General features: G+C 42.5%; 1 protein-coding gene across 1 annotated transcript in view; it reads left to right on the top strand.

Moving 5' to 3' along the window:
- KIAA0586 overlaps nt 1-25,888 on the top strand; it is a 229,590-nt gene that overhangs the window by 92,806 nt on the left and 110,896 nt on the right. The window contains exons 21-27 of the mRNA XM_082274968.1: nt 278-369; nt 6,572-6,702; nt 8,060-8,303; nt 8,979-9,195; nt 14,239-14,480; nt 19,181-19,257; nt 25,713-25,847. Coding sequence (XP_082131094.1) covers nt 278-369; nt 6,572-6,702; nt 8,060-8,303; nt 8,979-9,195; nt 14,239-14,480; nt 19,181-19,257; nt 25,713-25,847 — 1,138 coding nt within the window. The remainder of the gene's footprint in view (nt 1-277; nt 370-6,571; nt 6,703-8,059; nt 8,304-8,978; nt 9,196-14,238; nt 14,481-19,180; nt 19,258-25,712; nt 25,848-25,888) is intronic.

The raw sequence follows: 25,888 nt of genomic DNA, 5'->3' as shown, positions 1-25,888 counted from the left end.
AACAAAAGTACCAACCTTGCACCATGTATAGTACAGTAATTTCTGAAGAGTATTCAATCTTCCAACAGTGGCGGCATAATGAAGAGCTAAATATAGTTAATCCAGAGGAGCATTATAATGTCACTTAGGGAGATTAAATCTGCATTATGCCAGGTGAACAGGATATTATGCTGGGAACAATCATTCACTTTTTAACAATAAGATCCTTGATGGTGTATCCAGCATAAGAGCCACTGTTTGGAGCACCCATGCAGTTACCAACTCTATTTTTTGTTAGGGTGGAGCAAGAAGTAATAGCTCGTGTCATCGATGAGAGGCATCCAGTGACCACATCCAATGATGACCAGTTTAATAGAGCCTCAGATGCTGGTATGTATATTTTTTGTTATGTACAGTATATTCTAATATATTTCATGGTTTGGTATTTATTGGCATCTGGCCATAACACCTACTTGATGGCCAAAAGTATAAAGACATCCAACCAAATTATTAAAGTAGTTGTGAAGGCATAAATATTTTTACCTTAACCTTTCTTCCATGACCCCCCCCCCCAAATAATGACCTATCTTTACCCAGCACTGTGGCCAAGAACAGCCGTTCTGCTCAGGCTCCTCACAGGACAAGAGGCAGCAGCAGCCATTGGCTCCTGCTGTCAAGCAAATCTTGTGAGCAGAGAGCGCTCTCTGTGTGTGTCTGTAGCAGCCTGGCTTGCTATGTTGGCACTCAGGATGAACCAAGAACGCTGGCAGGGTACCCCAGAAGATGAGGTTTAGGGCCACTCTCTGCAATACCATTGCATAGAGCATGTGTCCTTACAACCACTCTATGTTCAGATTTTTCCAGTTAGGAATACTGTTAATGTTACTGCATACAAAGACACTTTAGACAAATGTACACTGTCGTAGAAAATAAAATAAGGCTTCTTTCACATGGCCGCTCCGGATTTCTCCTCCGCTGCGGGACTTTTTTTTTTTCACGGAGCGGATGACATTTGTGTCATCCGCTCTGTATGTCCGCATATCATCCCATCCGTTTGCGGATGATATGCGGACATAATGTATGTCTATGGCATTGCGGATGTCAGCGGATGACACCGCTGACATCCGATTTTCCTTCCTTTCCGTTTTTTGAACGGATGAAGAAATAGGGTTCTGTTCCGTTCCAAAAAACGGAACAGAACTGAAAGGAAGAAAATCGGATGTCAGCGGATGGTATTCCGCTGACATCCGCAATGCCATTGACTTACATTATGTCCGCAAATCATCCGCAAAAAAATAGGATAATTTGCGGACACACGGAGCGGCCGTGTGAAAGGACCCTAAAGTAGTCCCTCAAGCTTTTTTTTTTTTTTTTTGAATCGTATATATGATTTTTTTGTTCACTTTTTTGTCTGAATATAGATTAATGTTTTTCCTAAGTATGTTTAAATCCACTTACTGTTGGCTGACTCACTACCTCTGCTGGAAGTCTATTCCAAATATCAACTACTAAGTAAGGTAATACGATCTAAGATTAGTTTTGAACTTTCCTTCCTCTTTTTTGAGGTCATGTCCCTGTGTGCTTGATCTTGGCTTAATTTTGAAAATACTGCACTCCTGAACTTCATTCAACCCTTTGATGTATTTAAAGGTTTCAATCAGGCCTTCTCTTTTCCTTCTTTCCTCCAAATAAGTACCCCCCACATTTTTTTCCTCTGTAGTTCTGGCCAACACTGTACCCCCAATATTCTACTTAAGGAATTTTTTTTCCCTCGGTGCAATATTTTACATAAACCACTTTACGACCGCCCGCCGCAGTTATACTGCTGCAGGCAAGCCGCTCCTGGGCAAACCGATGTTATTGTACGTCGGTCGTGCGCAGGCAGCTAGGGGGCGCGCGCTGCTGCCGGCGCGCTCCTGCCCCCGTTTGTCAGCAGGGAAGCCGATGCAGCGGGCAGGCGGCTCCGATTGCAGCCTGACACCCGCGATCGTTCCCCACTGAGAGAGAAGAACGGTCAGCTGTGTTGTAAACACAGCTGACCATTCTTCTCCCCGGAATGATCACAGAGCCCCTGTGATCCTGCTATATAGGAACAGTGGTGGGATTCAGCCGGTTCGCACCGGTTCCATAGAACCGGTTGCTAACTTTCTGCAAGTTCGCAGAACCGGCTGAATCCCTCTGCGCGTCTGAGGACGCGCAGGACAATTGAATGTCCCGCGCTCGGGCAGACGTGGCGCCGCGGCCCGCCCATTCTGTGACAATAGCGAATGAGAATTCGCTATTGTCACATGATCCTCCTCCTGGCCAATCAGGGAGCGGGTCCTCCCGCTTCCTGATTGGCCGAAAGGCAAACACCGTGCCATTGGACGAGAAGGAGGCTCCGCGGGAGGACTCGGAGATGCGGGGAGCCGACTGCGAGACCGTCCGTGAGGTAAGTGCATGGGTCTCGCGGGGGGGGGATCGCTGGCACTCTGCAATTGGGGGCAATGTTGTGGCTGGCGCTCTGCAATTGGGGGCAATGTTGTGGCTGGCGTTCTGCAGTTGGGGGCAATGTTGTGGCTGGCGCTCTGCAATTGGGGGCAATGTTGTGGCTGGCGTTCTGCAGTTGGGGGCAATGTTGTGGCTGGCGCTCTGCAATTGGGGGCAATGTTGTGGCTGGCACTCTGCAATTGGGGGCAATGTTGTGGCTGGCGCTCTGCAATTGGGGGCAATGTTGTGGCTGGCACTCTGCAATTGGGGGCAATGTTGTGGCTGGCACTGTGCTATTGGGGGCAATGTTGTGGCTGGCACTCTGCAATTGGGGGCAATGTTGTGGCTGGCACTGTGCTATTGGGGGCAATGTTGTGGCTGGCGCTCTGCAATTGGGGGCAATGTTGTGGCTGGCACTCTGCAATTGGGGGCAATGTTGTGGCTGGCACTCTGCAATTGGGGGCAATGTTGTGGCTGGCGCTCTGCAATTGGGGGCAATGTTGTGGCTGGCGCTCTGCAATTGGGGGCAATGTTGTGGCTGGCGTTCTGCAGTTGGGGGCAATGTTGTGGCTGGCGCTCTGCAATTGGGGGCAATGTTGTGGCTGGCGCTCTGCAATTGGGGGCAATGTTGTGGCTGGCGCTCTGCAATTGGGGGCAATGTTGTGGCTGGCGTTCTGCAGTTGGGGGCAATGTTGTGGCTGGCGCTCTGCAATTGGGGGCAATGTTGTGGCTGGCGCTCTGCAATTGGGGGCAATGTTGTGGCTGGCGCTCTGCAATTGGGGGCAATGTTGTGGCTGGCACTTTGCAATCATTGGGGGCAATTCTGTGGCTGGCACTCTGCAATCATTAGTGGCAATGTTGTGGCTGGCACTCTGCAATCATTGGGGGCAATGCTGTGGCTGGCACTTTGCAATCATTGGGGGCAATGCTGTGGCTGGCACTTTGCAATCATTAGGGGCAATGTTGTGGCTGGCACTCTGCAATCATTAGGGGCAATGTTGTGGCTGGCACTCTGCAATCATTGGGGGCAATGCTGTGGCTGGCACTCTGCAATCATTGGGGGCAATGCTGTGGCTGGCACTCTGCAATCATTGGGGGCAATGCTGTGGCTGGCACTCTGCAATGATTGGGGGCAATGCTGTGGTCACTGTGCATTGAAAGGGGGGCACGCTGGTCTCTCTGCATTGAAAGGGGGGCACGCTGGTCACTGTGCATTGAAAAGGGGGCACGCAGCGCTGGTCACTGTGCATTGAAAGGGGGGCACGCAGCGCTGGTCACTGTGCATTGAAAGGGGGCATGCTGGTCACTGTGCATTGAAAGGGGGCACGCTGGTCTCTCTGCATTGAAAGGGGGGCACGCTGGTCACTGTGCATTGAAAGGGGGCACGCTGGTCTCTCTGCATTGAAAGGGGGGCACGCTGGTCACTGTGCATTAAAGGGGGCATGTACACTGGTCACTGTGCATTGAAAGGGGGCACGCTGGTCACTGTGCATTGAAAGGGGGCACGCTGGTCACTGTGCATTGAAAGGGGGCACGCTGGTCAATGTGCATTGAAAGGGGGCACGCTGGTCTCTCTGCATTGAAAGGGGGAACGCTGGTCACTGTGCATTGAAAGGGGGCACGCTGGTCACTGTGCATTGAAAGGGGGCACGCTGGTCATTCTGCTGGGAAAGTCGGAACTGGTTACTAAAATTTTTGAATCCCACCACTGTATAGGAACACAAGTCTCTGTGGTCATTTCACAAGCCACGCCCCCCACAGTTAGAAACATGCCCCTAGGTACACATTTAACCCCTTGATCACCCACAGTGTTAACCCCTTCCCTGCCAGTGTTAGTTTTACAGTAACAGTGCATATTTTTTAGCACTGATTACGGTAGTAATGTCACTGGTCCCCCCAAAAGTGTCAAAAATGTCAGTCAGGGGTCCGATCTGTCCGCCGCAATGTTTCAGTCCCTCAAAAAATCGCAGATCGCTGCCATTACTAGTAAAAAAAAAAAAAAAAACAATAAAAATGACAAATCTTTCCCGTAGTTAGTAGACGCAATAACTTTTGCGCAAACCAATCAAAATACGCTTATTGCGATTTTTTTTTTTTTTTTTACCAAAAATATGTAACGGAAAACAAATTTGCCTAAAATGTTAAAAAATTTGATTTTTACATTTTTTTTAGAATGTTCTATAGCAGAATGTGAAAAATATATATATTTTTTTTTTTCTCAGAATTGTTGCTCTTTTTTTGTTTATAGCGCAAAAAATAAAAATCGCACAGGTGAAAAAAAGGACATAAATTTTATTCAGGTACAGCATTGCACGACCGCGCAATTGTCTGTTAAAGTAACGCAGTCCCGAATCGCAAAATATAGCCTGGTCATTAAGGGGGCAAATCCTTCCGGTCCAGAAGTGGTTAAAGCGGAATTGAAGTTCCGCTGTAAAAAACTGCTAGCAGGGAGTCTTTTATTGCAGAAGATACATGCACTGTCTCTACTGCAATAAAATGCCCCTACCTGTCTGCTTGCTGTCTCCTCCGGCACTGTAAACTAAGCTTACATTGCCAGGCTTATCAGCAGATTGTGAGTGCAACTGGGAAGGGGAGAGGAGGCAGGAGCTGGGACGTGTTACATGTTCCAAAGATGAACTTGGCCTTTAAGAAACTTCAAACTGAAGTTTATACTGCTTTGATCAGTCCTCCAGCATGTTACAGGGATGCCAACCCTATTGCACTCCTTTGTGTCATCAGCAAAAAGACATGCCTTGCCCACCAAACTAGTTCTATCACTTACAAAAAAATTATAATAGAACAAGGCCTACTATAGAGCCTTGTAGTACACTACTAGTGACTGGTCTCTGTTCTGAATGAATCCCATTTACAACCTCAGTCTGGTATCTATCATCTAGCCAACTGCAATTCCACTGAACCACCCAAAAAGTAAGTCCTAGCTTGTACAGATTTTATATTAGATTGTTATGTTGAACAGTATCAAATACTTTGCTGAAATCAAGATAGGCTTTGACCACAGCACCACTCTGGTCCAAAAAAATAGTGAACTAGTTAAAAAATCCAATCAGATTAGTCTTACGTGATCTTCCAACCTTATGACTGCACTTTAGGGAGTACCCTTTTCTCTTTCATGACTATGACCCTGTGCATCTAGCCAGCTCCATAAAGAAGTGTGTGCAGAAACTTTAGTGGCCTACACAAAGATTATGACTTTTTAGTTTTATTGAACACCTTTGGGTTGAATTGGAATCCCAGTTGTAAGCCATCATCACGTCCAACATCAGTTACTTACCTCAGAAATTTTCTTTAGACTGAATGGGCACAAATTCAAAATCTTGTATAAAGCCTTACCAGAAGATTGGAGGCTGTTATAGCCGCAAATGAGAGGGGAACATCCATGTAAATGCCCATGGTTTTGGAATGGGATGTCATGTAGGTGTAATGCTGAGGCGTCCTCAGTCTTTTGGCCAAATAATGTATAGCATATGACTCTTTACACACTTAAGCCCCGTACACACGTCCCGAATGTCGGCCGAACGATCGGCCGTCTTTTGTCCGGTGCTGTCCTGTCAGCTGAAAACTGCAAAAGACTGCACATGAATTTTGTCGGCCAACAACAGCCGACTGCAGAAGTGATGTCATGTGATGGTTAACTTTCCGTGTGTTTTTTCTTTTCTGAGCATGCCCAGTCTTGCTAATCGGCTGTTTGTCGGCCGAATTCTGTACTGAATGGCGAACAATCGGCCGTTCTGGTGTTGGCCAACAAAAATTTTAATGCCTGCACACCCGATTCTGTTCAGCCGAAAAGTCGCTGTCGGTTGTCGGAAGCATCATACTAACAAGCCGACAATCGGCCGATCGTTCGGCGGCCGAATATTTACGGCTGACAATCGCTACGTGTGTACGGGGCTTTATAATGTACAACGAGCTCCTAGCTTCTGAAAGCTAAAAAATTTAGGGGTCTGTATGTTTCTAATGTCTTCCCTGTTGACTGAGTTTTTATCTGATAAAGTATCTTTTATTTTTTTGATTCAGTACAGTTATTTTAGAGCTCATCTTCTTGTTTCTAGTTGTAGCCGTTGGAGGTAAAGTCTCTCCGTTTTTTTTTTTTTTTTTTTTGCAGGCATTCCTTTGGATTCTAGTTTGATTCGCAACTATGTTGAAGAAGCTTTGGCAGAGATTATAGCCACCATGCTGAGAGAGAGAGAGACTCGAGCTGTGCCAACTCATTCTCTGGAACAGCCTGATGTGCAGGTAAAGAAGTATTGCATTTTTACATTATATATTATCATTTTGCTTTACTTATTTATATCAGTAAGGGTCTAACACTGTGTTATCTGTAAGAGCAGTGACAGCACCCACCTGGGTTTTCACCCAGCTTACCCATGTTGCATGCCAGCAGTGATAAAGCGAGGATTCGCGAGTGTACTTTGTTGGTGATGTAAGCTCAGACACTGTCACTTTGCTCTGAATGGACAAAGTGACAGTGTTTCCAACAATAATGCATCTTTACATGAAATCTACCCAAATGTGGTCATTTTTTTTAGAGATGAATAGGTAAGTTGTGGTTAAATTAAAGCAGCATTTGATTGTAGCACCGATCTTCCCAACTGACTGTAAAACCTTAGATTTGGATTTTCTTTTTTTCTTCTTGCGCTAAGGAAATAATTTAGTGTTCTCTCGTGTTTTTAGTTTACTCTGTCCCATGAGGAAAAAAGTAATATCTTCCTATTGGGTGGGTTAATTATTTTATTGAACTTTAAAAATGCAGAACTCCATGCAGATACAAAAGACACAAATTAAAGTAGAAGCAGCTGTAATCATATTACTTCATTAATTGTATTTTTTTTTAAATGGAAGCAGCGTAAATTCTTAATTCTGACCTGGTATTAGCCTCTTGCAGTCTATTACACAGCAAGAAGCATGCTGAAAGGAGGAGAGAGGAGAGAGACTAATAAGTGAATCCTGCTGCTTCTCTGTTCACTGTCCAGTCACAGTGTTGGGGTGGAGAAAATGCCAGGAGGTTAATGAGAAACTGCAGGAGAGAATGACCAGGTCCCATCCCTGCCAGCCCACGTGGAAGAAAAATATATTTAAAATATATTTAAAAAAAAAACATTTTTAATTTATTTTTCCCAAATATATTGGAAATATATTTGAAATGCTACAATTTTGGCCATATTCAATATATTTCTAAAAATGTTTCCCTAAATATATTGGAAATATATTTTTCTTCCAAATGGGAGGCAAAACTGTGCTTTGTGGAAGGGCTGTGTATATATCTTAGGAATGATTAGACAGAAATACAAATCAATTGGCAGGTAAACAGGCTCTTTATTACTTATTTTATCTGCATGTTCAGCTGTTTGCCTGAAGTTCCCCTTTAAAGATAAAAGCAATGTTGTACCTAAACTGACCACGTGACACAGCCCCAATATCATTGTAGGTAAGCATGAAGCCCTTTATTAAATTAAATATACAACTTGTTTCTTGGGTTCACCTCCTTCTAATGGTCAGGCCCCCATTGAGGATTATAAAAAGTCAGTATGTTACACTTGGGCGGGTATTAATCGGGGGACAACAATTATGTTTCATTTTCTCTTTTTTACAGCCTGGCCCTGATGAGATTGCTCCAGTTCCCACTCCACAGAGCACACCTTCTGCTTCTCCCCTGCCTTCGCCAAGGGAAACGTCCATCATGAAAACACCTGAACCAGTTCCCACACCTCAGAGCACACCTCCTGCTTCTCCGCTGCCTTCTGCAAGGGAGCCATCCATTGTGAAAACGCCTGAACTCTCTCTACAAACATCAGTAGAAGAGCCAGATGTTCATCAGGAAGAACTTGATGACCATGGTTAGTAGTTTGGTAACATTGGTGTTTTCCGGACAAGGAGTATACTATGTTTTTTACCTTATAGTTCATTATGGAATATGGCACCATTAAGTTTTTGCAGTCTCTGGAGGACAATTGAAGTCAACATTTACCCTGGACAAAAAATAGTCATATTTCGCCAAATTTTTACCTGAACTTCCTCATGCCTTTGGGTACTGGCAGACAGTAGCAGGCATCTTGACCAATTGATCATATAGGAAATGGTAATTTGCTGAGCGAGGGTACCCATCGAATATCCTCCTTGTGCTTCTTCCGATTGGGTGACAATGTCTTGTCTATAAGGTACCATAGCCTTGCTTTTTCCCCTGAAGACAATCCGATTTGGGTTTAATTAACCTTGCCTGATCTTTATGGTTTCCCCTTACCAAGCAGCCCCTGAGAGATGTCCCCTATCCCTCTACTAAACACATATGATTAGCCAAGCCCATGTTTCATGTTAAGGAAACTGAATATTTGGGGGGCCTGGTTGTGTTTGGATCATCTTCTTCTTCAATAGGCATGAACCTGTGCACACACAGAAAAAAAGCGTGCTTATTGCATAATTATGGAAAAAAAACATATTTTCAGATTTCTGCTATATGATCGATATCTATCTAATGTCTGTTTGGTTTAACAAAAACTCTCATTCCTTTGTAGCAGAGCAGAGTCTTCCAGTCCATGTTGACACACCCACAATACCTCCAGCACCTTCACCCCCAAAAGTTGCTACTCCCACACCTGTCCTGTCAGAAGAGCATGAAGAACCACCTGTTGTCCAGGCTCTTCCACCCAATCCTTGGGGTGAAATAGAGCTTCCACTGGAGGAGGAGAACCCACACTCTGTCATGGAAGATGCTGAGTTTACAGATGCTGCGTAAGTATAGACTTCACTATCATTAAGTCCAGATAATTGCTGGGCATTACTGTATCAGGCTCCAAGTATAAATTCCTTCTAAAATCTACCCAGTTACGTTAATATTTATGTTATGAACATCCAGCAGTGTAACATGTTATTTTATTTTGGTGTACAGAAATATTTCACAAATTACCTAGATCATTACATTGCCTCCTACGGAGGAAGGAGCTGTCTATTGTCATTGCTCCAGCTATGGACAAACAGCTATGGTACCTCTTTATAGTGGAAATAAAGTCCAACTACACCATTTAGTACAGTTACAGTATATTGCAATTCTTCCTGCCCCAGACCCCTGCCAGCCTTAAAGTTGAACTTCACTCTCTCAATTTACACTTATGCTAGCATTAGTAAATAGATAAAAATTTATAATATATTTTCTTGTGGGTTTTTTTTTTTTTATTTATTTATTTATTTTTATTACATTTCTTCCTTTACTTCCAGGCCTAGGAAATAATGTCATATACATCCCAGGAGCTTTCAGGATGGGAGGAGTGTTTTTTCTTAGCTAAGCACACCCTCCTGCCTGGATGCCTGATCTAAGGGCAGATGTGTTCTAGGATGTAAATGCTACATAAATCATCTGCTCTTACTCAAGATGGCCGCAGCTGGAAATGCTAGGGGGATGTTTTTGAAATTAGATTTTTTAACACAATAAAGCATAGAGACATGGGTAGATGGGGGAATTTGCTTTGAATATTAAAAAATAATAAATAACATTTTTGGTTTGTGGTGCTCAGACGCAGTGTAGTTTCGCTTCAAGCTGGTCATACAGTATTTATTCTTCTTATTCGATTTCCTTTAGATTTACCTTTACATTTAACTTTGTAATGCAATGGTCTGCCTGATTGGAAATTGAAAGTATTTAGGTTTGATCTCAGATTATATACTTTTGGTAAATCTAAAGGAAAGTTGTACATGAAAATTGTATAATGCTAGGCCAGCCTCATACTACTGTGTCTCTTATTCAGTGAAATATGTCAGAGGAGGCTGCAATGATGGAGTGTTAGTCCAAAGTATGAGCTTGTACTCTAAAGCTTGTCTATATAAATGAATAGGAGTGCAGGGCACATACACAAACCTGGCCTGGAGGAATTTGACAGGCTGCTGTGCAGTCTAGTCAGCAATATCTTCCTGAATCAGGGATAGGTGAGTATAGTGGTAGGGGATCTAGGGGCAGGGAGGACTATAGTTTAGGTGTAACTCCACATGTAGGCCAAGTGAGCACAACCAGTACCATGTAATTAATGTGTTTGCACAGTAGTTTTGAATTCATGAATGTTGGTATCAGATATTTCAGCATACAGATCATTTTTGCAATAACAACTTTAAATGCATAATAAGGTATTAGAGTGGCTCTGCGCTATGGACCAAGCAAAATTATATATAGCTGCTGCCTCCACTTAAACAACTACCAAGGTAGATGTCAGAATACAGTAGAGATTATAGGGTGGGTGTGGCGCTGCTTATAATGAATAAGTGTGCTTATACAGGCTGCAAAATGTGTCTCAGTAGAAATGTGCAAAAAAACAAAGCAAATGTAAACATGTTACTGACCAGTCAGGATATAACACCCTTATATTGTTGGTAAAATGATAAAAACTTGCGTGCTACCTGTGGCTTCAATATGCATTCATAATGCAATAGAATGAAAGTGCCAAAAAAGCGAAAAGCGCAAAAAAACATTAAAGTGACAAGTACTGTGATTCAGAAGTCCATTGGTGATTCATCAAAAAGTGATGTGCTATAATAATTAGTCCTTGTTGTGATGCTGCAAACATATATAGTGCTTCAAAAGCTCCCAAAAAAGCGGATGACGTTGTGACAAAACGCGTAGGGTGGAGCCACAGCGTCATTGCTTCACTTCCGATTTTGGGACATGGAATCTATTTGCATTATAAATTACAGCACTTGTCACGTTAATTTCTTTTGCACTATTCGTTTTCTTGCCACTTTCATTCTATTGCATTATGAATGTATATTGAAGCCACAGCTGGTACTAAAGTTTTTATAATTTTAACAACAATATAAGTGTGTGATATCCTGACTCGTCGAATGTTTACATTTGCTTTGTTTTTTGCATATTTCTGCTGAGACACATATTGCAGCACCTATAAGCACACTTTTTCAATATAAGCAAGCAGCGCCGCACCCACTCCATAATCCCTACTTAAATGTGCTTGTTGTTTCAAAGCACTCATGTATGAGCATCATTTGTTTACTTGAAAAACTATTATGATTTTTAACTTGAACTTGTTCATCACCTTCATAACCGAACCCTTTTGAATTACACACAATTCCAGGGCACAGTATTGTGAGGGCTTGTTGACACCAGGAGCTGTATCCGAGCGCACATTTTGTTTTGCGCATTTTTAATTGAGCTGCTCTATGCCTGTAAAACACACAGTAGGTTGCCGGCATGATTTTTAAAAGTGAGCAGCACCAAAACATGTTACTATGGTACCATGCATTTTAGCAGGCGCAGACGTATGTGCATTGGCTAGATGTGTGGGGGTGTCATTGGGAATAAATGGCACCCATGTGTGTCTGCAAAAGGCAGCACATTTTTGTGCATTATGGGAAAACACGTGATTTTGCATACGTTACCGCACTGCACTTGGTGTAAACAAGCCCTAAAATGTATTCTGTGAGGCAGAGTTCAGTTGTCTGTAGGTTGTAAACCATCCTCCCTCCTAGCACAAACCCCCCCCCCAGCACAAACCCTCCCAAGTCCCCCCTTCTAGCACAACCCCCCTACCCAAATCATCCTCCAAGCACAACCCCCCTATTTCTCCCCTCCTAGCACCACCTCCCAACCCAAATCACCCTCCCAGCACAAACCCCCCCGAAATCCCCCCTTTTAACACAGCCCCCACCTGCTCCCATATCCCTCACCTAGCACAGTTCCCTATCTCTCCCCCCCCCCCCCCAAATCTCCCCTCTTCCTAGCAAAATCCTGTCACTACAGTAGTGACAACAGAAGGGAGGGGGAGAAAGTCAGAAGGAGGTGTGGGTTGTGCTCTCTCTGTTCCTCTACATTCAGACCTGAGAGATCCTCAATTCTCTGTTGGCTCCTGAGCTACAAGAGGCAGGGAGCACTGTAAAATCCTGTGTACAGAAGAGGCAAAAAGTGCAAGTCCTTAGCAGCCAATGATGTCATCGGTCGGGCAGCCAGCTCGGCTTTCTGTTTTGCCAGTAAGAGTATAGAGCAGTGATGGGGAACCTTGGCACTCCAGATGTTTTGGAACTACATTTCCCATGATGCTCATGCACTCTGCAATGTAGTTGAGCATCATGGGAAATGTAGTTCCAAAACATCTGGGGTGGCAAGGTTCGCCATCACTGGTATAGAGAGTAGCAGAGAGCAGGCGATTTGAGGACTGAGCTCTCTGCCTGTTCTGTACACAGGACTTTACAGTGCTCTCTGCCTCATGTAGCACAGGAGCTAACAGGAGATCGAGAATCGCTCAGAATGGGCTTTTGCCGCAGCACCCCTGAGGACTCCTCGATACTTACTTGAGTCTTCTGCACTGCAAATTACTGTTGACGTCAAATAGAAAAAAAATCTGTCCAGAAATTTTATTTCAAACCAAATGATCCATTTCTTAGGAAAAAGTGAGCCAAGGCACTAAAAACTGCAAAGTCAAGAGTGCTATCAGGCCACCATATTTTCCGCCCAAAAAACATGTCTCCCACTGCCTCTTCTTGTGGAATCCTTTCTTGTTAATATATTAGAAATACAACCAATTATAACAGTGCCTCATTATGGTCTTAAAAGATCTGGGTTCCCCTTACAAGATTCTTTTTAAAGTGTATATTTATCCAAAAAAAAAATATATGCAGCACATCTCTGTAATGCCTGCATATTTTCCCATGCTTTATTTCTTTAATGACCCTGCAAGTACAGAAAAATACACGCTGGTGTGTCAGACATCTACTCCTCTCCTAATTTCTTGCTGTGAGCTGACAACACACAGTATTTTTGTGGACTGAATGGTGTCAACCCTGCCCAGTTGTCTTTTGCTAAATTACTGAATTCCTCCCAGTGTCCTTATCTCCACAGCACAGGGGTACAAACATTGTCCACTAGTCCCAACATAAGACTTTATAGGATTAATTGAGGTAACCGGGGCTTTTTTCTCAGAGAAAATATGGTGCAGGAATTCCCCCCTTCTGAGTCACTCTTTGTCTCCGCCCCCTACCCACCCTTGAGCACTGTCCCTTGGTTCCACCCCTACCCTCCTCCCAGCACTGCCCCTTTTAAAGAGTACAGAATGGAGTATCATTTTGTGGTGCTAAATAATTTGTATGGGATTTGTTAATAACAGGAAAAGCAGTAAAATAGATCCTCTGCAGCCAGCAACAGTAGACCCACCCCAGCAACAATAGACCCCCTCCCCTAGCAGTTATAGGTACCCCCCCCCAGCAACAATGGCCTGCCCATTACAAAATACCACCCCAGCAAGCATAGATCCTTCCCTACAATAATTGCCCCCCAGCAACATCAACAGATTTCCCAGCAACCGGCAAACAATAGACTTCCATATCTGCCCCCCCCCCAGCAACAATAGACCCCTCCACCTCAGCAGCAATAGACCCCCACACAAAAATAGATTCCTGCCAGCATCAATAGACCCTCCAGCATACCCCAGTACCCTTTTACAATACATACATTCAGTGCTGAAGGTGCCAGAACTGCGCTCCCACGCATTCCAGCTGAAAAGAAGCCCTGGAGGTAACACGGGAACTGAGCATAGGACAGCTCTACATTTCTGACAGGTCATAGGGTATTTTTTGCTATTATCCGTTATAACAAAATGCTTTCAATGATATTTCACAGAGATAAAGGGCGCAAGTAAGAGAAGTTGAATGTTAGGATATACTTATGCTTTAATGAGCTGTTTGCAGCTGTCACACAAGCATGCTAGGAAAAGTGGTTACGTTTTGAGCTGTATCTTGGGCGTTCTAGAACCTTGTAATTACATAAACACTTATTTCTTTTAGTGTAATGACTGTGGCTGTAGAAGAAGAACCAAGAAGCCTAATCTCTGCTGCCTCATCAGAGAAATCTCTGCCAGTGTCACCTAAACAGAGGACTCCCTCACCAGTACCTTCTCCACAAGTGTCTGCACCTTCCACGGATGAGAGCAGCTTGACCGTCACTGTAACGGAGTCTGATTCCACAGACAAACCCATCTCAGAAGGGGAGGTTGTATATAGCTATGGTCAGATAGCTGTTGCTCAAGGTAGGTTCTTCTGTATGATGTCTGGGGAAAGAATGGCTATACAGGTGACTACACACTATACCATCTGATTGCGCAATCTCTTTAGATTTACAATCAACTATGTAAGACCCTACCTGAATTGAAATAAATGCAATGCTTTGTTTATGCTTGTCATAGCTTTGGGAAGTCTAAGACTGGGTTCACATAAATACAGGTTCAGGAATATGTGTAAATCGCACGCATTCCTGCACCCACAGGAAAACTACGCAGCTATTTATTGAACACATGGGGGAGCCATTCATTCCTAATTGCATCCCCGCGCATCTGAAAACGCATTGCGGTTTCGGATGCTGGAAAGCACATAGAGCAAAAGCACTTCGCAATTTCTGTACGGTTGCAATTTTAAAAAGGCGCTGGGACATTTTTTCTGCGCTTCCCACAGGTACAGAAGCCCGTTCAAGTGAATCGGCTGATGTGCCCATGCAAATGCGAGCCGCACAAACCACACGTGTGAACCTAGCCGAAAGGAGAGTGAGCAGAGATAATAAACGGTGTATGGCCAGCTTTGGATGTCCAGTTTAGGCCCAAAGCGGACTTGCACTTAACTGTCAATGTATATTATTAAATGTGGCGTTTCAGTTTTGGATAAAGTAGGAAGTGATTGTAACCCCTGTTGGTTTTTTTTTTTTTTTTTTTCTGTTTTGTGTTTTATATTTAATAAGCAACATGCATTCTAATTTCAGCAATCACCGTAATTTAGGCAAATTCCTCCGAATATTTGACCACTCCCAACTCCATTTATCAGCTGTTTCTTTCTACCTTCGCGCTCTCGACTTAATTTTAGCATCAAATTTTAATTTGGTTTTAGTTATAGTCTTTTGGCAAAAATGCCATTTTGGTTTTAGTCCCATTTTAGTCATCTGTAATTGTTAGTCATAGTCTTTGACTAAAATGCCATTTTAGTTTTAATCCCATTTTAGTCATCTGCATTTTTTTTCATTTAAGTCGTATTTTAGTCGACTAAAATCTCCAGTACATTTTAGTCTAATAAAATAATTTTAGTCAGCTAAAATCAAATGTGTTTAGTTAAATTCTAATGCATTATTTAAGCATTTCTATAGAATTTCCAAAATCAGTATATACTCCTGGAGTAAAAAAATCTAATATCATGTGAATATTTATGGTATTAAGGTTTAAACAAACTCGCAGATAGAGATTTAGCCACTCTGGACGGGCTGATGAGACCTGCAATGCATACAGTGCTCTAGACATGGACATTCTAAATAGGAGGCCTGTAATACATTGCACACAGTGCTCTGGACAGTGGTCTGCGGAGGCCTGTAATGCACACAGTGCTCTAGACTGTGGTCTGGGGAGGCCTGTAATGCTGCACAGTGCTATGAACAGTGGCTGTAATGCTACACAGTGCTCTGGATGGTGGTCTGAGGAGGCCTGTAATGCTGCACATTGCTCTGAATGGGAGTATGAGAGGCCTGTAATGCTGTACAGTGCTCTGAATGGTGGTCTGAGGGCAGGTCTGTAATTCACAGTGCTCTGGGATTGTGGTCTGACTCTGAGAGGCCTGTAATGCTGCACAGTGCTGGATGGTGGTCTCAGGTCTGGGAGATGGACTGTAATGCATAGTGCCCTGGATGCCGGAGGTCAGAGGAGGTCTGTAATGCGCACACCGTGATCTGGACAGATGGTGGTCTGAGGGGAGGCCTCAGGCCTGTAATTGTAATGTACACACTTACAGTTCTCTCTAGTCTGGTTACTGGTCACAGTGGTCAGAGGAGGCCTGTAATGCTGCACAGTGCTGGATGGTGGTCTCAGGTCTGAGAGATGGCCTGTAATGCACAGTGCCCTGGATGCCGGAGGTCAGAGGAGGTCTGTAATGCACACACCATTTGTGATCTGGACAAATGGTGGTCTGAGGGGAGGCCTCTGGCCTGTATTTGTAATGTACACACACAGTCCTCTCTAGTCTGCTCTGCTCTGGACAGTTGTTGTTGTAACCGAGTTGGAAGTGGGACTCAGTTTCTCCTTGGGAGACTGCACAGAGCTGCTTTGCTCTGGATGGTCATCTAATGACTTGGAGGAGGCCTGTAATGCTGGATGCATGCTACAGACTCGACATGCTTGCTTGCTTGCTAGGAGCAGAAGCAGGCGAAGCTCCATTGAAGTTCCAAGGGTAAAAGTCCCTGCCTCACATTTTCGTTTTATCGTTCATTAACTAAAACAAAATCGATTTTCGTCAGTTTTTCTCAGTGGACGAAAATATGGTGTACTTTTCGTTTAGTTTCCGTCACTGTAAAAATGCCGCTGACGGAAACGTTTTCGTTGACGAAATTAACACTGCCGCTAGACCCATGTCCGCTATACAGTATTGTATTTGCGATTTGTAAAAGGTACAGAGTCACTTGCCTAGCATTTTTGTCACTAGGAAAAATGAGCTTCAGTCAATGGAAGTGTGTGTAGCATTATTGCTGATCAGTCGAATTTCGAGCCAGAGACAAGATTCAGTATCTTTTCATATTATCCATTACTGCTGCTGATAATCATGGCACAGCAGTGATGAGCATTATAGCAAGCTACAGCAGTAAATCTGTGGCCAGCCACAAATTTCAAGAGAAAAGAAACAGAGAGATTTGTAGCTGCTACAAATCGCTTCTACAAAGTTGCTAGTGTGACGTGGCCCTTACTAAACAAATTGAGACCAATTGATGACAGAGTAGTGTTCATTGGTGGATTTACATAGAAGACATGGAACAGCTTTGTGAAGCAGCTGAACTAGAGACAGGCGCATGTGATATATACGGTTAAGGTTTTTGCCTTTTTATGAGCTGATCAGAGTTCATCTTTAAGTTACTGTTGAAGTCCGGACCTGCTTTAAAAGAACATACTGGTAATAAATGAATACATCTGTATTTGTAATGTAATTGATTTTAAGCATAGTTACATCAGACAATGTGAATGCTTAACATGAAACAGTGATGTGCAAATGGATCGTGTAAGTAATATTACTTAACTATTACTTAAAGTAACAATCTCCATTGGAAAGGGATTGTAATATGACAGCATAAAGGAAGAGAAGGCCCTATCAAGTACCTGGTTAAATCTTAAAGTGTATATAAACCCCATCGATAAAATCTCTTATATGTATTTAACATATAGATTATTGTAATTTCAAGTTTGTTATCAATCTTTTTTAATATTCAGCTTTCAATTCAAGAATATCTGGCTATCCTGCTGTAAATGTTTTTATCCCAACACTTTTTATTATTGGGTCGGCAACAGGTTTGTTATTGTGCTCCTGCATAACCCTGTCACATATCAACATGATGGAGAATACAAGCAGCCATGTCAACACACATTTCACAGGCATTATCACTGTTACATAAAAACAATGTAGTAAGGCACACAGAGGAAATAGTTGATCAGCAAATGGTGATGGTTCATCTGCAACACCGTAGGGATGTTAGGGGACTACACTGTGGCGGCCTTGGTCCTGGCTGTGCCAGTGGAGTCAGACAATTCCTGTGTTTCTGGCAGCGTTCAGTATCCAGGCTTACATCCAATAGTGGCAGGGGGGTGCTCGCGTTCAGGGCATGCGTGCTCCTTCCTCAGACGAGCATCGCCTGAGGAAGGAGCACGCATGCCAGTAACATAGGAAGTGTCAGACTCCACCGGCACAGCCAGGACTACGGCCGCCACAGTGTACTCCCCTAACATCCCTACAGTGTTGCAGATGAACCATCACCATTTGCTGATCAACTATTTCCTCTGTGTGAGTTACTACGTTGTTTTTATTTAATAAATAACCTTTTAATCTACACTGAGGTGGCGCTGCTTTTCTTCTCCTACCCTATCCTGCATACCTCCTAAAAAGGCTAACTACAGCCACAGTTGAAACTTTTTTCATAAGATCGAATGCACTTGACTTTTTCACTGGTGCAGGTTGAACGTTGTGTATATGTACCATTATCACTGTTGTCACTTTCTGTAAACAGGTCTAGAGCACTGATGTGCAGTTGGTGCTGGAACTTTCTGTTGGGTCTTCCATATGTTTGGCAGACTTGGTGACGAATAAGGAGTTGTGAGAGGTTGCAAGACTGTCTTAGTATTTGCTTAAAAAGTCAAGATTTGCTTATCAAAATCTCAAAATGGTACCCCCATAGTGCTCAGATTTATCTTTATTTCATAAACCTTTTCTAATCCATTTTTGTTTTGTTATGCAATTTTCCATATTGTCAATATGTGTAAATTTGAATCATTTGTCTGTTTTATAGATTGTAGCTCTGTATGTATTTGGAGGCAGTCAAATTTCCTCATCACATGCTGTCCTTCACAGTTGAGGAGCACAACCTGATTGTGCTTTTTCTCGTATTTCCTTCCAAAACTGTGGATGGTTCTTACCACTGGGGACTTACTCAAAGCTTGTCTATCACCAAACAAATCTTTTCAGTTCAGGTTACACAATGTTCAGAAAACAATATCATTTGCAAGACTTATCCTTCAACTGATCATCTTACACCAGTTGTTCTGCACAATTTTACTTGGTATTATATAGATCATTTTTTAAAGTTTTACCTATTAACCTCTGTATAAAATTAATGTTCAGGTTTGCATGAATTTATATTAAACATCCATCTTTGTTTACAGAATCTTTTACAGTACATTAATCTTGATTGTGGATTTATAGTTCTTATGATTTCTTACAGCGCTAGCAGAAGGTGGTGTTGTTTATCCAAATCTGACGGAGAGCTTATCCAGCACTCTACGGGATGCCAATGATATGGTAAGGGACCCATAACTGATCAATAAACACTAATTTCTAAAGGAAAAATAAATGCTATAGGATCAAAACCACCAAGGCTATGCCCACCAAGTTTTTTTTCTGCATTTGTTCTTTGTTAGAGCAGCCTTTCTCAACCTTTTTTTTTACCCCAGAGGAACCCCTAAAATTTTTATGCCCCCAGGAGCTCCTGTTAAAACCATTTTGTTGTGGTTAAAATGCCCCTACATTGATGGCTACTGGGAAGAAAGAAATTCTTACAGTGGTTTGCTAACTTTCACCCTTGGTGGCTGTTAAAATGAGCACAGTGTCATGATGCTGACTTTGCCAAGTGACAATGGCCCCAGAACTACACAGGTACCATTAAATAGGAGATCAGTCAACCACAGCTAAAGGAAACCCTAGTAACCTCTGGGGAAGCCCTAGTTGCGATTGCCTGTGTGAGAGAATTGAATCTTTTATTGACTGGTCATCTGGTCATATAGGTCTCATACTTTGCCCACCTTGGTATGGCCAACACACACTCCCAGTTGGAATCTTTTGCAATGTTTTATTCACTTTTGATTAAACTTTAAAAGTGTCATTATATGCCCTTCAAATCAGATCTTTATGTTTGGCACACAGGAAGTTAAAATAAACCACCAAATACACATTTTAAATTATTTTGTGTTCACTGATCTACTTGTCAAGGGATTTGTAATCCTTTACAGTCATTCTTGTGATGTGCACACTGCACAACCAGACGGGAGACACATTTCTTTCCTGGTTCAGGAATTTCACTTCCTGGTTTAAGTGTGTGGCTTCCCTTGTCATCTTTCTACTTTGTCTGACCATTGGACAATAAATCAGCATCCTCATCTCTGTCCAATATTCCAGAAAATGGAACAGTAAGAAGTAGCAATGTGATCATCCTGTCTAGGTATCTGTATTACCTCAAAAATATTCTTTGGCAGGTAAGGGCCTGGGTAGGCATGTTTATCAGATCTCAGAGAAAATAGGAAAATAGTTGAGGTCACACAAAAATCTGCCAACATCCCTAAATTAAAAAGTAAGCAACTCAATTCCCATGGGACTTTTTCGGCAACCTCTGTCACAACACATTTTATAATACTATATGTCTTTATTTTATATCCAGGTTATAAATTATAATGGCTAACACATAAAAAATACTTACATTTAACATGAATGCCCATGTATCCCTGTAGATGGAGATTAGTTATATCATTGTCCTTTTATAGCTTTATTTTGTAGATCCCTGATAACAGCTGATCTGCACACTACTACTGCCCTTATGTTGGGTACACACTAGTAGAAAATCTGCCAAAAATTCCCGTCCGAGGTAAAATTGTACGATTTTCGGGCTACTGTGTACACAACTTTCAGCAGCCGATGACGACATTTTCAACGGAAAAAAAACGGAGGGACAAACACCAAATTTTTTATCGTCCGTCCCCAGACAACCAATTTTCGTTTAATGTGTATGCAGTACGTCTGCTAAAAATCGGATACGAAAGACCACGCATATGATCTGAAGTTGCTGACGATACGGACGTCTAGGAACAAATGTCCCAAAAAAAAAAAAAAACGGACGAGAAATCTCGTGAACATTATGCACTGTCAACTAAAAATGGTTATGACCGCTGAACATGAGAGAGAAAAATTGGAGGATATTTCGTCCGATTTTCGTCAAGTGTGTACGAGCCTTTACTGTGGCTGGATTGATGGAAATTCAGTGAGAACTGGGGTTTCCTTGCTCCTGGGCCTCAGTGTATGCATGCCTCTCCTGCTGGGTGGGGTATTGAAGGCTGGCTGGTGGTGTCAAATGAGGGATCGTCTTGCACCTTGGCTAATTTAATTTAATTACTTGATTCTTCTTTATGCATGGTTTGTAATACAAAATATATGTTCGACCCATCAACCCATGAAGAAGAACAATTGAAATGCTTCGGATTTAGCCCGTGTATCAGGGATCTACCAAATAAAGCTATACAGGATGAAGATTTCTAGTAACTAATCTCCCCATTATTTCAGTAATTCTATATATAGATATATAAAATCATTAAACCAGGTATTGGTACTTTTGGCAGTGTGAGCAGGTGCAAAGTACTGCTGGAAAATGAAATCAGCATCTCCATAAAGCTGGTCAGCAGAGGGAAACCTGAAGTGTTCTAGAATTACCTGGTAGAGGGCTGTGCTGAGTTTGGACTTGATCAAACACAGTGGACCAACACCAGCAGATGACACGGCTCCCCAAATCATCAGGGACTGTGGAAAATTTTGCATTTCATTTGGAAATAAAGGTCCCAGAGTCTGGAGGAAGAATGGAGAGGCACAAAATCCAAGTTGCATGAGGTCCAGTGTGAAGTTTCCACAGTCGGTGATGATTTGGGGAGCCATGTCATCTGCTGGTGTTGGTCCACTGTGTTTTATCAATTCCAAAGTCAGTCTAATTTTCTGAGATACTGAATTTTTTTTTTTTTTCACTAGCTGTAAGCCATAATATTTAAAATGAAAAGAAAGAAATGCTTAAAAAATATATCACTTTATGTGTAATGCATCTATATAAAATGAATTTCACTTTTTGAATTTATTTATTGAAATAAATTAGCTTTTTGATATTCTAATTTTATGAGCTGCGCCTGTTTAGGCAGTCATGTTAAATATATAAGTATTTTTTATGTATTAATCATTATAATATATATTGTATTATTTCATAACTGGATATAAATAAAGAGATATGTTTTTTTTTTTTAAAGTGTTGTACCAAAAGTTTCCTAAAAAGGCCCACAGGAGTCAAGTTGCTTATCAGACCTGCTTCTTTACTCAAACAGTGCAAGAACAGCTTGAATAGGTCAACTGCAGGTTCACCTATAATTAAATTTTGAGTGATCTCAAAAGGGTCCCAAACTGCTATCTAAAGCAGGCTGCCTTTATCCATCAACACATCCCAGACCTATTGACACTGGCCCTAAAACCGTAAACATCACACCACTGTCTTTTTAGTAGTTTACCCAGAATTATGTTTTAAAGTGGAGCTTTATTCAGAAAATTAAATCCTCCAGGTGTGCCCCTTTTGCAGGTACAGCTATGTAAAAATGCTAAAAAGAGTGCAGCGCATAAATGTTAAAGCTCATTAAAAAAAAAATAACATTGTTAAGGTGTATCACTACTAGTGCTAAAAAATAATATATATATTCTCACAATGTGCAAAATAAACCATTAAGTGCAAAGTGCTCTTCCACCCCTATTTGACAATCAAAAGTCCCATGAACGAGTCCTATGAAGAGTGAAAACTTCCTTGATGAGTGTCGAGTCACAATATAAATATTCATCCACCGTGCAAAAAAATATGAAGTGTTGGTATTCCTCCACCCTTATGCACTCAATGGAAGCTTGATATACACTATATTACCAAAAGTATTGGGACGCCTGCATTTACACACACGTGAACTTCACTGGCATCCCAGACTTAGTCTGTAGGGTTCAATATTGAGTTGGCACACCCTTTGCAGTTATAACCGCTTCAATTCATCCCAAAGATGTTCTGTCAGTTTGAGGTCTGGCCTGTGTGCAGGCCAGTCATGTTCCTCCACCCCAAACTTGTGCATCCATGTCTTAATTGACCTTGCTTTGTGCACTGGTCCAAATCATTTGGTGGAGGGGGGTTTTGGTGTGGGGTTGTTTTTCAGGGGTTGGGCTTTGCCACTTAGTTCCAGTGAAGGGAACTTATTTATGTTAAGTTTTTCAAGTCTAGTTCTGAGTCTATCTTCTGTTAACCATGAAGGTGCTTCCTGTGACGTGTTATTAACATTACAGTCTAGGTTATTAAATCCCCCCGTTTCTTTTGTGAAGACTGAGGAGAACAATTTATTTGGAACATTTGCCTTCTCTCTGTCCTTTATAGCCAGATTCCCTTCATCTTCCTTTATGAGGCCAATATGTTCTGGCCTCACTTATTTATATACCTAAAGAATTTCTTGTTTTTTTTTTCCTCTCTTCCGCTATGTGCCTTTCGTGTTCTATCTTAGCCGCCTTGATTCCACTCTTACATTTCTTATTGCATTTGTAATGTTGGAATGCTGCCAGTGACCTCTCAGCTTTGTATTTTTTGAAGGCCCTTTCTTTTGTTTTTATATGCATTTTTATGTTGGAGTTTAGCCACCCAGGGTTTATTTTAGCTCTTTTAAACTTATTCCCCGTTGGAATGCACTGGCCAATACCTTTATTTAGTATGTTGTTAAAGTGCTCCCATTTTTCCTCAGTGTTCTTTGTTCCTAGAATTCTATCCCGTTTAATATTGTCTAGCAGAGAACGCAGTTTAGGGAAGTTGACTTTTTTGAAATTCAGTGTCGTTGTATTACTCTTATGTTTCCTATTTCTGTGGTTCATACTGAAACTAATTGACCTAGGGTCACTGTTTCCTAAGTTGCCCCGTATTTCTACATCCACGATCAGGTCTGTATTGTTAGTAATCAGTAGGTCTTGTAACGCATTGTTTCTCGTTGCTGCGTTCACCATCTTACGCCATTTCCAAAAGGCCAAACATTTAAGAAATGGCGAACCTAGACGAATGCGTGGTTCCTTCTGCCCAGTCTATGTCTGGATAGTTAAAATCCCCCATTATAATGACATTTCCCATCCTTGCTGCCATTCCAAGCTGTGATAGGAGGTCTGCCTCCCCTCCTTCCTCTGGCTTGGGGATCCTATAGCTTACGCCCAATATTATTTTCCCCATTGTACCTTCCCTTTTCAAGCTCTACCCATAAGGATTCCACCTCCTCCCTAGCTCCATTTTGTGATATCGTCCCCCATATTCACTTGCACATCGTTCTTGATATACAGGCATACCCCTCCCCCTTTTTTACCTTCCCCCTATCTCTGCGATAAAGGGAATACCCCTGAATGGTTGCCCAGAAGTCGGCCCCAGAAGTCGCCCCAGTTCTCCAGGAACCCAAACCCTTCCTTATTTCACCAGCTCCTCAGCCACTTGTTAACTTCCCTGATCTCCCTGCTGCTTCTGTGGCGTGGCTCGAGGTACAGGTAGTATTTCTGAGTATACTACTTTGGAGGTCCTACTCCTCAATTTAGCTCCTAAGTCCCTGAAATTGTTTTTTTAGGACTCTCCATCTTCCTCTAACTTTTTCATTGGTACCCCCGTGTACCATGACAGCTGGGCCTTACCCAGCCCCACCCAATATGTGCCGAACCCGAGCGCCCGGTAAACAACATACAGTTTAGCACTTACAGTCTTTGTGACAGATTACCCTCTCTGTCCTCCTAATAATCTAGTCCCCTACCACCAGAATCTGTCTATCCTTACCCTTAGCCTCGCTCCCATCCTCACTGGAGGAGTTCACCTGGCAGCTAGGGGCGTCGCTCTGCTCCAGTAATGCTGTTCCTTGACTGCTTTCTCCAACATCACACAACAGGGCATATTTATTGGGATGTTTCAGCCCTGGGCTTGCCTCCTTGACTCTTTCCCCTCTACCTTTCTACCTCTACCCTCTACCTACCCAACTACTCTGCTCTGGTGCCTGCACTCTTGTATCTCCACCCGCCTCTGTTCTGGCACCTGCCGGATACGTTCCCAGCTCTCTTATAGCATATAGATTCTTCTCAGTGTTGGGAAGCAACGTGCTTACATTTTGTGCAGCTGTATTCGCCTTTGATCGGATAATCGAGGAGCGCATTCATGCCACAAAATGTGCACCTCCATCTCCACACCCGCCGGGCATCGTACCCACTAATCCTTGGTCCTGTTGTTTAGGTTTGCTCTACTTACCCAGTGTTTTAGGGGTAACCCCCTACTGGCCTCACCTTGTTGGTTTTCTTATTTTTTCCTCTACAAGCTGGGTGCTTCTTGAAGTTGGTACTTACCACTGTTGGATGTGCCTGGTGTTTTACCTGTTAATTTTATAGGATGCTTTTGATAATGGATTTAAATGTATTTTCCTCTCTGTAATCTTTGGTTACTTCAATAAAACATTGAAAGTAAAAGTTTTACTGCTGTTTAGGGGCTCTGGGCTTCAGCAAAATGGCAGCCTCCAGCAAGAAGAAACAATAACAATGCTAGAGGCAATTTACAGCACACACTGATTTTGTTAGCATATTTATTAATGTGGAATGTTTGTTCCTTGCTAAATAAAATTATTTTTATGAAGTTGTTATGGGTAAAGTTCTGCTTTAATTTTCACCATTGAGTGTGGATTCCATTTGTATTATGAGATTTAGAACTTTACCCATAACAACCTCATAACAATAATACTGTTACTGTTTATTGGGTTTTTGCATGTAAACCGCTGTGTAACTTTAAGGATTCATTAAACAGAAATCCTTTATATGAACACATGTGACTGTTTTTACATTAACATTCCAACTGAAGTTTTGTCTGACTGCAGCAGTACTTAAGTGAGAAAGTCATACTGCCAATAACAAGCGGCCTTGTTCTCCTCCTGCAGGAATTTGACCCCCCCAGTGAAGGACAGGTAATACAGGGACCTCACAGAGGAGCACATCGTGACCCCATCCTCTCGCTTTTAGCCAAATTTAATCAGGATCTTGTTGCGCCACATGAGGCTTTCTACCATCTTGAGGTATGTTCCGCTCCTCCATTCTGGCATTCAGCAATAAAACA

The sequence above is a fragment of the Pelophylax lessonae genome (assembly GCF_965119305.1).
Source record: "Pelophylax lessonae genome assembly, chromosome: 13".
NCBI classification, from domain to species: domain Eukaryota; kingdom Metazoa; phylum Chordata; class Amphibia; order Anura; family Ranidae; genus Pelophylax; species Pelophylax lessonae.
Note: the sequence above shows the minus strand (reverse complement) of the source record. Positions and strands in the feature narration are given on the sequence as shown.